This window comes from Oncorhynchus mykiss, chromosome 13 (genome assembly GCF_013265735.2).
Source record: "Oncorhynchus mykiss isolate Arlee chromosome 13, USDA_OmykA_1.1, whole genome shotgun sequence".
In the NCBI taxonomy this organism is placed as follows: domain Eukaryota; kingdom Metazoa; phylum Chordata; class Actinopteri; order Salmoniformes; family Salmonidae; genus Oncorhynchus; species Oncorhynchus mykiss.
Genome location: NC_048577.1, coordinates 3,959,707 through 3,972,956, shown reverse-complemented (window position 1 = coordinate 3,972,956; position 13,250 = coordinate 3,959,707). Strand labels below are relative to the sequence as shown.

The 13,250-nt window shown below is 44.4% G+C and overlaps 2 protein-coding genes across 2 annotated transcripts; both read right to left on the bottom strand.

Annotated features, from left to right (window-relative positions):
- Positions 1–513: 513 nt before the first annotated feature.
- On the bottom strand, positions 514–3,825 carry LOC118938147 (Na(+)/H(+) exchange regulatory cofactor NHE-RF2-like). The gene is made up of 2 exons (XM_036939871.1): positions 3,543–3,825; positions 514–3,386 (listed from the first exon to the last, which is right to left on the bottom strand). Exons 1-2 carry the CDS (start codon positions 3,729–3,731, stop codon positions 3,225–3,227), a joined length of 351 nt encoding a protein of 116 aa, XP_036795766.1. The 5' UTR covers positions 3,732–3,825; the 3' UTR covers positions 514–3,224.
- On the bottom strand, positions 3,810–5,422 carry LOC110485449 (Na(+)/H(+) exchange regulatory cofactor NHE-RF2-like). The gene is made up of 3 exons (XM_036942556.1): positions 5,250–5,422; positions 4,335–4,488; positions 3,810–3,814 (listed from the first exon to the last, which is right to left on the bottom strand). Exons 1-3 carry the CDS (start codon positions 5,418–5,420, stop codon positions 3,810–3,812), a joined length of 330 nt encoding a protein of 109 aa, XP_036798451.1. The 5' UTR covers positions 5,421–5,422.
- Positions 5,423–13,250: the final 7,828 nt, after the last annotated feature.

Sequence of the window (13,250 nt, the reverse complement as noted above, 5' to 3'; positions counted from 1 at the left end):
ATTAGGGGAGTCTAATACACAGCTGGCCTTACATCAGTGTCTATGGGCAACTTCATCCTACTTCTGGGGTGTATTCAGGGACGTGAAATACTTTGAACGTTGCAGATAGAAATATATTGAATAGAGTTCACACCATTCTCTGTTCTATTGGACAGGCAATCATGTCTGTTCTACATGATACATTTCTATCTGAATGTTCTGTCGGTTACACCCTCCTGAGAAGACCACTGTTTAGCATATCTCTGTTTAATCAAACTACAACACATGCAGTTCAATGTGCTTATCATAATAATAATAAAGGCTGCTCCTGTAATTCATTGACTGGGGAGTTGTCTCCATCTGGTGGCCACAGCATGTAACTGCATATCTCTGAGCTAGTGAGACCATACACTTGTTCCTGCTTTCACTTTTCACATGTCCACATGTTTGGCATCACTGCCTTTGACAAGTGGGATCTATCTACCATATATCACTTTAAAATATGTGAGAAAATGTCCCCTCAAAACACATTTAAGAATTATTCTAGATCATATTGATTGTGAAGAGATGGTGCAACAAAAGAGAAACCATACCACTGCTCATCTACAGCAATACAGAACGACAGTGTTAAACATTTATTTTGTCATTTTATTTCATATTAATGTCCAGTCCACTTTGTGTTCATATAATAGCCTTGGTTACAGTAGATTCATATTTACAACTGGAGAGATGATCACATTTAAAAGTAACTCAGTTACATTAGATACAAATCTACAACTGGAGAGATGATCACATTAAAAGTAACTTAGTTACATTAGATACAAATCTACAACTGGAGAGATGATCACATTAAAAGTAACTTAGTTACATTAGATACAAATCTACAACTGGAGAGATGATCACATTAAAAGTAACTTAGTTACATTAGATACAAATCTACAACTGGAGAGATGATCACATTAAAAGTAAGGCCGGGATTCACTATTCACCTTTTAAAGGGAAAGTTCCCGCGATCGCAGAAGACCGCATTCACGGCAAATTCTGCACATGTCGGCTCCATTGTCAATTACCTTTAAATGTCATCCGTGCTACACTGCAGATCTAGCGCTGATCTGATTGAATCCCGGCACTGAGACATCGGTCTGCACTGAAACTAGCTTAGCTTCGTAACCAAACTAGTCAAACAAACTAAAATGGGTCCATTTATGAATTCCTCTAAAAAGAGATGAATGTTTGAGGACGATGAAAGTGGGATTCAACCACAAACAATAATATAATTACACAAAATATAAACAAATCTAGAGCTTAACCCGGCTCCTCCCATTTCTTCCTTCAACTCAGAGTTCTGTTCTGGACAGCAGAGACAGACAAAGTTAGCTGGGTGTGTCTTACTTTCCAACCGGAAATTGTGACAGAATAAAAACCAAATATTTAAATACTAGAAGAACACAGTTTGTAAACAAATTGCTAATAATATCACAGAATAATATAAATCAGTCATAATCACATAAATAGTGGTTTTATCTTAATGGCTAACCGTTCAGGCATTTGTTGGCCTACACATTGACACAAGTCTCTCTCTGCAGTCTAGGCAACATTTATGCTGTAGAGTTCAGTCAACCCAATGCAATGCACCCAATTCCCAATGTGTCTCCTCTTCCCTCATTACAAAGGACTTCAGTAACTCGTATCTCTTCATCTGAAAATCCCATTGAGATCCTGGACTTTCCTTCTCTACCTCTGTGACGCCCATCACACTCATTTGAGCGTTTGTCTCTGTTTCTCAGCGTCTCTTCATCTCACGGTCAGAGGACTTTGATTCATCCCCTCAGTCTGTCCATCATTCAGACGTCCGTGTCTATGACCTGATGTGGTTCCTACGTACCTCATTTATACATCTGAGAAGCTCGCTTCTATACTCTCAAAAGGGCTATGTAGAACCATTTGTCCCTGTTGAACCCTCTGGAAAAGGTTCCAGGTAAGAACCAGGTCAGGTCAGACGATAACCCCTTTAGGTTCCAAACAGCAGCCTTTCAAGAGTTCTATTTGGAACAAGAGGTTCTATCTGGAACCAAAAAGGGTTCTTTATTGTGCCTTGGAGTTAGATCTTAGCGCAGCATCTGCTGTGACCGTGAAGTCCGGTCCGTGAGAGGAAGACTCGGCCACAGGGGTCACATCTGTAAGCCGGCCCGGATGTTGTGGTGTCCTGACGTTCTTACCTCAGTGAGATCTAATAAAACTAGGATCAGATCCTTCCCTATACAATTTATTGTATTCATTATGACATAAAAAAAACCTCAAAACTGATCCTAGATCAGTACTCCTACTTTGAGACACTTTGTGGATACAGGCCCACATCTCAGTCTTTTGGGAAACAATCCACCCTGTTTTTCTGTGGAGGGTGAAGAGGTGGGGTTCGGTGTGTGGCGGTTGGGCCAGTGAATGTTTCTTACTAGTTGCTGTAGAAGGAAAAAAAAACTTTCAGTAAAGTCACAGCTCTGAGAAACCTTTAGGAGCCATGGAAACAAGAGCCATGGAAACTAGAGCCATGGAAACAAGAGCCATGGAAACAAGTGGAACTGAGTCAATTATCCTGGCTAAATACTTCAACATGATTTATCCTCATCCTAAGGTACTGTAATAATCCATAGTAGTGGTATATGGAGGTGTAGCAGATATGGGACGGTCATGGCTGCTCATGGTCACGTGATGAGGGAGCCCCGCTTGTGACTTCACAATAAGTGTTGGCCCTCAGACACACAGGGAATTTCCTCTTTGTCTAATGGTTAAGATGATGGTTTGTCCCGTGGGAGACCAGGGTTCAGATCCTGCCGGGGACAGAGGCTTTCTGTGTTTTTCTCAGAATTGTTTCGGAGCCACTGCAGCCTTTTATCTTGATTGGCTGGTGAAGCTCTGTCACATGACACACCATAACGAGCAGCCGAGCAGCAGCGGGAGGTCGTCCTATCGCCTCTCACCACAAAACATTGGCTGGTGAAGCTCTGTCACATGACACACCATAACGAACGTCAGCCGAGCAGCAGCGGGGGGTCCTCCTATCGCTTCTCACCACAGAACATTGGCTGCCATTTTCTATTAATTTCCCACAATGAAATTGTCTCCGGGCTGATGATCTACTGCGCACGGCCAACATTGGTTATGGTGTGTCCCTGTGCCAGACCTTTACCAACCTTGAGGTACTTAAGAACATTGTTGTGAAGGTTCTGTGTGGTTCTGTGTGGTTCTCAGAAGTTGCTGAAGATCTCCTGTTTCTTGCTCCAGTCCATAGGGGGCGCTTTCTTCTTGCCGTGTTGGGCCCTCTCTTTGGCCTCGGCTGCCGTGGGGCTCAGATGCAGACCGCTGTCCAGGAACGGGTCTGAAACACGGCGCTCATAATCCTCAGGGACCTAGAGAGATACACGTACGCAGGCATGCACACACACACACACACACACACACACACACGTATTCAGATACACGTACGCAGGCACACACACACACACACATACATACAGGTATTCAGATACACGTACGCAGGCACACACACACACACACACACTCACCTGAATGCTCATATCTGAGCTGCTGAATTCTGATTGGGTAGTCGAGCCACGTGAGTACTGGGAATTGGTCTGTGAATTGGGCGAGCCATTTGTGATTGGTGAGCCCATCAGGGTGACGTTGATGATTGGTGGATCCATTGGAGTGAGGTCAGTGGTTGAAGAGGGGGTGGGTGGGGCGCTGTCTGTCATTGGCTCGTCCACATAGACCTCTGGAACGCAGGAACAAACCACATGAGCAACTTGACAAAATCTTTACAGATGAATCCTTCAAACTGAAATATGTTTGTGGTCATTAATGGTTTAGATGCAAATATGAGAGAGAGAGAGAGAGAGAGAGCACACAGAGAGAGAGAACACAGAGAGTGAGAGATAGATAGAGAGAGAGAGAGCACACAGAGAGAGAGAACACCGAGAGTGAGAGATAGATAGAGAGAGAGAGAGAGAGAGAGCACACAGAGAGAGAGAACACAGAGTGAGAGATAGATAGAGAGAGAGAGAGAGCACACAGAGAGAGAGAACACCGAGAGTGAGAGATAGATAGAGAGAGAGAGAGAGCACACAGAGAGAGAGAGAGAGCACACAGAGAGAGAGAGAGAACACACAGAGATAGAGAGAGCACACACAGAGAGAGAGAGAGCACACAGAGAGAGAGAGAGAGAGAGCACAGAGAGAGAGAGAGAGAGAGAGAACACACAGAGAGAGAGAGAGCACACAGAGAGAGAGAGAGAGCACACAGAGAGAGAGAGAGAGAGAACACACAGAGAGAGAGAGAGAGCAAGAGAGAGAGATGACCTTTGACATGTGTGCTGGTGGGCGTGACCCCGAGCCTCTTGAACAGCTCGTCTGTTTCCGCGTCGACCACCAGGAGGCGTGTCTCGTCCCCCCCGCCACGTATAAACGCCACCACCTCTGAGTGTCTCAACGCCTCGATGTTCACTCCATTCACCTGGGGGAGGAGAGGAGGATGAATTCATGAGTGAATGGATGTTATTAGCCACATGTAAAATGTTTATAGAGCTGCCTGAACCATTGGCCTCCATTTACCTGGGGGAGGAGAGGAGTAGTTTTACAGGCAGACATTGGAAATAACTATTTGTTCTTAACTGACCTGCAGGAATCTCTGTCAGGTATCCAGAATCTCTGATTTATGCATCTAGGACTGATTTTAAACTAGATTTGAAGATACTTGCTTTATTGCTAAATGTATGTGTGTATGTTGTGTGTATGTCAATTGTGACAAAAAAAAAATGGATGTATATGATCACTACCAAGTTGGTTTTTAGCAAGTTACACAAAGCTGCAGTTACACAACCTGTCCAGTAGTTAGCACATGACTCCAGCACCCTGTGACTGGGATGTAAGCGAGAGAGAGAAGGCAGTGATCTGTAATCTGATTTCGTTAAGCTCCGTGGCAACTTTAATTTAGCATATCTCTCTCTCTCTCTCTCACTCTTTCTCTCATCCTACACATTCCTAATGTGTCCTGAATCACACACACACACAAATGCACCCCCACCCTCCCTCCCTCCCTCCCTCCCTCCCTCCCACACTAACCCTACAGGGTAACCTAACCTGCCAAAGTCCATGTAATAAGCTCTTATCTAAGCTAATCTCATCTGTGTGTGTGTGTGTCTAAGGTAACACACACACACATACACACACAGACTGTCTCTCTCTCTCTCTCTCTCTCTCTCGATCTGGCCCTACCTCCACCAGCCTGTCCCGGGATCTGAGGTCTGCGTGTTGGGCGGGGGACCCGGGATCCACGCTGCGTATGAACTGTCCTCGCCGTGTTCTGTCACTGTGCAGGTTGAACCCGTATCCCAGCTCCCCCTTCACCATGTGACACAGCCGGGGGAGGAGCTCCACCGTCGCCATAGGAAACTCTGTATCTAACGACGCTGTCTCTGATGGCAACTACAGATAGAGAGACAGAGAGAGAGAGGAAACACAATGACAGAAAAGGTTTGACATTGTAATTTAAAATCTAAGTTCTAATTTGGTTCAGTAGTGGTGGAAGGTAACGCAAGAGTATTCTGATGGCAGCTTTGAGAGTGAAGACCATAACAAACAGACAGAGAGTGAAGACCATAACAAACAGACAGTGAGTGAAGACCATAACAAACAGACAGAGAGTGAAGACCATAACAAACAGACAGTGAGTGAAGACCATAACAAACAGACAGTGAAGACCATAACAAACAGACAGAGAGTGAAGACCATAACAAACAGACAGTGAGTGAAGACCATAACAAACAGACAGTGAGTGAAGACCTTAACAAACAGACAGTGAGTGAAGACCATAACAAACAGACAGTGAAGACCATAACAAACAGACAGTGAGTGAAGACCATAACAAACAGACAGTGAGTGAAGACCATAACAAACAGACAGTGAAGACCATAACAAACAGACAGTGAGTGAAGACCATAACAAACAGACAGTGAGTGAAGACCATAACAAACAGACAGTGAAGACCTTAACAAACAGACAGTGAGTGAAGACCATAACAAACAGACAGTGAGTGAAGACCATAACAAACAGACAGTGAAGACCATAACAAACAGACAGAGAGTGAAGACCATAACAAACAGACAGTGAGTGAAGACCATAACAAACAGACAGTGAGTGAAGACCATAACAAACAGACAGTGAGTGAAGACCATAACAAACAAACAGACAGTGAGTGAAGACCATAACAAACAGACAGTGAAGACCTTAACAAACAGACAGTGAGTGAAGACCATAACAAACAAACAGACAGAGAGTGAAGACCATAACAAACAGACAGTGAAGACCTTAACAAACAGACAGTGAGTGAAGACCATAACAAACAGACAGTGAGTGAAGACCATAACAAACAAACAGACAGTGAGTGAAGACCATAACAAACAGACAGTGAGTGAAGACCATAACAAACAGACAGAGAGTGAAGACCATAACAGACAGACAGTGAGTGAAGACCATAACAGACAGACAGTGAGTGAAGACCATAACAAACAGACAGTGAGTGAAGACCATAACAAACAGACAGTGAAGACCATAACAAACAAACAGACAGTGAAGACCATAACAAACAAACAGACAGTGAGTGAAGACCATAATGAACAGACAGAGAGTGAAGACCATAACAAACAGACAGTGAAGACCTTAACAAACAGACAGTGAAGACCATAACAAACAAACAGACAGTGAGTGAAGACCATAACAAACAGACAGAGAGTGAAGACCATAACAAACAGACAGAGAGTGAAGACCATAACAAACAGACAGTGAAGACCTTAACAAACAGACAGTGAAGACCATAACAAACAAACAGACAGTGAGTGAAGACCATAATGAACAGACAGAGAGTGAAGACCATAACAAACAGACAGTGAAGACCTTAACAAACAGACAGTGAAGACCATAACAAACAAACAGACAGTGAGTGAAGACCATAACAAACAGACAGAGAGTGAAGACCTTAACAAACAGACAGTGAAGACCATAACAAACAGACAGAGAGTGGAGACCATAACAAACAGACAGTGAGTGAAGACCATAACAAACAGACAGAGAGTGAAGACCATAACAAAACAGACAGTGAGTGAAGACCATAATGAACAGACAGTAAAGACCATAACAAACAAACAGACAGTGAAGACCATAACAAACAAACAGACAGTGAGTGAAGACCATAACAAACAGACAGAAAGTGAAGACCATAACAAACACAGTGAAGACCATAACAAACAAACAGACAGTGAGTGAAGACCATAACAAACAGACAGTGAGTGAAGACCATAACAAACAGACAGTGAGTGAAGACCATAACAAACAGACAGACAGTGAGTGAAGACCATAACAAACAGACAGTGAGTGAAGACCATAACAAACAGACAGACAGTGAAGACCATAACAAACAGACAGAGAGTGAAGACCATAACAAAACAGACAGTGAGTGAAGACCATAATGAACAGACAGTAAAGACCATAACAAACAAACAGACAGTGAAGACCATAACAAACAGACAGAAAGTGAAGACCATAACAAACACAGTGAAGACCATAACAAACAAACAGACAGTGAGTGAAGACCATAACAAACAGACAGAGAGTGAAGACCATAACAAACAGACAGTGAGTGAAGACCATAATGAACAGACAGAGAGTGAAGACCATAACAAACAGACAGTGAGTGAAGACCATAACAAACAGACAGACAGTGAAGACCATGACAAACAGACAGTGAGTGAAGACCATAACAAACAGACAGAGAGTGAAGACCATAACAAACAGACAGAGAGTAAAGACCTTAACAAACAGACAGAGAGTGAAGACCATAATGAACAGACAGTGAGTGAAGACCATAACAAACAGACAGAGAGTGAAGACCATAACAAACAGACAGAGAGTGAAGACCATAACAAACAGACAGAGAGTAAAGACCTTAACAAACAGACAGAGAGTGAAGACCATAATGAACAGACAGTGAGTGAAGACCATAACAAACAGACAGAGAGTGAAGAAGACCATAATGAACAGACAGTGAGTGAAGACCATAACAAACAGACAGAGAGTGAAGACCATAACAAACAGACAGTGAGTGAAGACCATAACAAACAGACAGTGAAGACCATAACAAACAGACAGTGAAGACCATAAAACAGACAGAGAGTGAAGACCATAACAAACAGACAGAGTGAAGACCATAACAAACAGACAGTGAGTGAAGACCATAACAAACAGACAGTGAGTGAAGACCATAACAAACAGACAGTGAGTGAAGACCATAACAAACAGACAGAGAGTAAAGACCTTAACAAACAGACAGAGAGTGAAGACCATAATGAACAGACAGTGAGTGAAGACCATAACAAACAGACAGAGAGTGAAGACCATAACAAACAGACAGTGAGTGAAGACCATAATGAACAGACAGTGAAGACCATAACAAACAGACAGTGAAGACCATAACAAACAGACAGTGAAGACCATAACAAACAGACAGTGAGTGAAGACCATAATGAACAGACAGAGAGTGAAGACCATAACAAACAGACAGTGAGTGAAGACCATAACAAACAGACAGAGAGTAAAGACCTTAACAAACAGACAGAGAGTGAAGACCATAATGAACAGACAGTGAGTGAAGACCATAACAAACAGACAGACAGTGAAGACCATAACAAACAGACAGTGAAGACCATAATGAACAGACAGTGAGTGAAGACCATAACAAACAGACAGTGAAGACCATAACAAACAGACAGAGAGTGAAGACCATAACAAACAGACAGTGAGTGAAGACCATAACAAACAGACAGAGAGTGAAGACCATGACAAACAAACAGACAGTGAAGACCATAACAAACAGACAGAGAGTGAAGACCATAACAAACAGACAGTGAGTGAAGACCATAACAAACAGACAGTGAGTGAAGACCATAACAAACAGACAGACAGTGAAGACCTTAACAAACAGACAGTGAAGACCATAACAAACAGACAGACAGTGAAGACCATGACAAACAGACAGTGAAGACCATAACAAACAGACAGTGAAGACCATAACAAACAGACAGGGTAGCCTAGTGGTTAGAGTGTTGGACTAGTAACCAGAAGGTTGCAAGTTCAAACCCCCGAGCTGACAAGGTACAAATCTGTCGTTCTGCCCCTGAACAGGCAGTTAACCCACTGTTCCTAGGCCGTCATTGAAAATAAGAATTTGTTCTTAACTGACTTGAATAGACAGTGAGTGAAGTTGTCAAAAGTTAAATCCATAGCTATATACAGTGCCTTGCGAAAGTATTCGGCCCCCTTGAACTTTGTGACCTTTTGCCACATTTCAGGCTTCAAACATAAAGATATAAAACTGTATTTTTTTGTGAAGAATTAACAACAAGTGGGACACATGAAGTGGAACGACATTTATTGGATATTTCAAACTTTTTTAACAAATCAAAAACTGAAAAATTGGGCGTGCAAAATTATTCAGCCCCCTTAAGTTAATACTTTGTAGCGCCACCTTTTGCTGCGATTACAGCTGTAAGTCGCTTGGGGTATGTCTCTATCAGTTTTGCACATCGAGAGACTGACGTTTTTTCCCATTCCTCCTTGCAAAACAGCTCGAGCTCAGTGAGGTTGGATGGAGAGCATTTGTGAACAGCAGTTTAAAGTTCTTTCCACAGATTCTCGATTGGATTCAGGTCTGGACTTTGACTTGGCCATTCTAACACCTGGATATGTTTATTTTTGAACCATTCCATTGTAGATTTTGCTTTATGTTTTGGATCATTGTCTTGTTGGAAGACAAATCTCCGTCCCAGTCTCAGGTCTTTTGCAGACTCCATCAGGCTTTCTTCCAGAATGGTCCTGTATTTGGCTCCATCCATCTTCCCATCAATTTTAACCATCTTCCCTGTCCCTGCTGAAGAAAAGCAGGCCCAAACCATGATGCTGCCACCACCATGTTTGACAGTGGGGATGGTGTGTTCAGCTGTGTTGCTTTTACGCCAAACATAACGTTTTGCATTGTTGCCAAAAAGTTCAATTTTGGTTTCATCTGACCAGAGCACCTTCTTCCACATGTTTGGTGTGTCTCCCAGGTGGCTTGTGGCAAACTTTAAACAACACTTTTTATGGATATCTTTAAGAAATGGCTTTCTTCTTGCCACTCTTCCATAAAGGCCAGATTTGTGCAATATACGACTGACTTTGTCCTATGGACAGAGTCTCCCACCTCAGCTGTAGATCTCTGCAGTTCATCCAGAGTGATCATGGGCCTCTTGGCTGCATCTCTGATCAGTCTTCTCCTTGTATGAGCTGAAAGTTTAGAGGGACGGCCAGGTCTTGGTAGATTTGCAGTGGTCTGATACTCCTTCCATTTCAATATTATCGCTTGCACAGTGCTCCTTGGGATGTTTAAAGCTTGGGAAATCTTGTTGTATCCAAATCCGGCTTTAAACTTCTTCACAACAGTATCTCGGACCTGCCTGGTGTGTTCCTTGTTCTTCATGATGCTCTCTGCGCTTTTGACGGACCTCTGAGACTATCACAGTGCCGGTGCATTTATACGGAGACTTGATTACACACAGGTGGATTGTATTTATCATCATTAGTCATTTAGGTCAACATTGGATCGTTCAGAGATCCTCACTGAACTTCTGGAGAGAGTTTGCTGCACTGAAAGTAAAGGGGCTGAATAATTTTGCACGCCCAATTTTTCAGTTTTTGATTTGTTAAAAAAGTTTGAAATATCCAATAAATGTCGTTCCACTTCATGATTGTGTCCCACTTGTTGTTGATTCTTCACAAAAAAATACAGTTTTATATCTTTATGTTTGAAGCCTGAAATGTGGCAAAAGGTCGCAAAGTTCAAGGGGGCCGAATACTTTCGCAAGGCACTGTAGATGTATATGTAAGTTATTAGTTAATCTCTTCAGATATATTTCACTGAGACCCCACCTACCTACCAACCAACCTCCCCACCTACCTACCTACCAACCAACCTCCCCACCTACCTACCTACCAACCAACCTCCCCACCTACCTACCTACCAACCAACCTCCCCACCTACCTACCTACCAACCAACCTCCCCACCTACCTACCTACCAACCAACCTCCCCACCTACCTACCTACCAACCAACCTCCCCACCTACCTACCTACCAACCAACCAACCTCCCCACCTACCTACCTACCAACCAACCTCCCCACCTACCTACCTACCAACCAACCTCCCCACCCACCTACCTACCTACCAACCTCCCCACCTACCTACCTACCAACCAACCTCCCCACCCACCTACCTACCAACCAACCTCCCCACCCACCTACCTACCTACCAACCTCCCCACCTACCTACCTACCAACCAACCTCCCCACCTACCTACCTACCAACCAACCTCCCCACCCACCTACCTACCTACCAACCTCCCCACCTACCTACCTACCAACCAACCTCCCCACCTACCTACCTACCAACCAACCTCCCCACCTACCTACCTACCAACCAACCTCCCCACCTACCTACCTACCAACCAACCAACCTCCCCACCTACCTACCTACCAACCAACCTCCCCACCTACCTACCTACCAACCAACCTCCCCACCTACCTACCTACCAACCAACCTCCCCACCTACCTACCTACCAACCAACCTCCCCACCTACCTACCTACCAACCAACCTCCCCACCTACCTACCTACCAACCAACCTCCCCACCTACCTACCTACCAACCAACCAACCTCCCCACCTACCTACCTACCAACCAACCTCCCCACCTACCTACCTACCAACCAACCTCCCCACCTACCTACCTACCAACCAACCTCCCCACCTACCTACCTACCAACCAACCTCCCCACCTACCTACCTACCAACCAACCAACCTCCCCACCTACCTACCTACCAACCAACCAACCTCCCCACCTACCTATCTACATATAAAAATTTTAAAAATCTTCATAATTACATATATTTCAGCAGTTAGGGGGGAAAAAATTTATGAGCCCAAAAATCTATAGTTGATGAGATTAATGAGATAGAGTGAAAGAGGTGTGTGTTGTTACAGAGACCCGTGCTGCCACACAGTGTGTGACAGCTCTCTCCCTCACACACACACACACACCCCCCACACACCCTTCTCTGTCCCCGTCCTAACCCGTTCTCTCTCGCTGCTCCAGAGTTGAAACAGGGATAATGTCGTGGTAATGTGATCAGTCTTCTATAAGCGTGACCCAGTACTCTTTGTGTGACTCCACCAGAATATCTGGAAACACACACACCTGCACACATACACACATACACACACACACCTACACACACACACCTATACACCTACACACCTACACACACACACACACACACCTACACACACCTACATACACACACCTACACACATACACACACACACACACACACCTACACACACACACACCTACACACATACACACACACACACCTACATACACACACCTACACACCCACACACACACACCTACACACACAATGCGGATGTGTGTGTCGCCGTCTGTCACAGTTTGTGCCATGGCAACAAACCAGAACACCTTGACGACTGGTTGCCATGGCTGACAGGGTGTTTAAGGTAAGTTGGAGTGTTAATGCTCCAGGACATGGGAGGGAGGGAGGGAGGGAGGGAGGGGGAGAGAGAGAGGGACTTCTGATGTCTTGGTTGGCCTCTTTATGTCCTCCCTACACCAGCTAAATCCAGAACCATATATACACTCTATATCTGTCTCTGTCCTAATCAACCAACCGACACACACCGGTCCCAAAACATCTGTCTGGTACCAACATCAAACTGACCTCAAAAGCTCAAAGCCTGTCTATCTCCCTGGAGGGTATTTATTTGGGGGTCAACTGGGGAATATCTCTGAAGTCACAGTTTTCCATGGCAAGGAAGAGGAGGCTGAAGAGGAGGCTGAAGAGGAAGGTGAAGAGGAGGCTGAAGAGGAGGCTGAAGAGGAGGCCTAAGAGGAGGGTGAAGAGGAGGCCGAAGAGGAGGGTGAAGAGGAGGCTGAAGAGGAAGGTGAAGAGGAGGCTGAAGAGGAGGCCGAAGAGGAGGCCGAAGAGGAGGCTGAAGAGGAGGCTGAAGAGGAGACTGAAGAGGAGGGTGAGTCAGGATTAGATGTGTGATGAGGGTCAGGGTTAAATTAGTTTCCAGTAACCAGACAGTCAGATTGATCAGCCGGTAATAGAT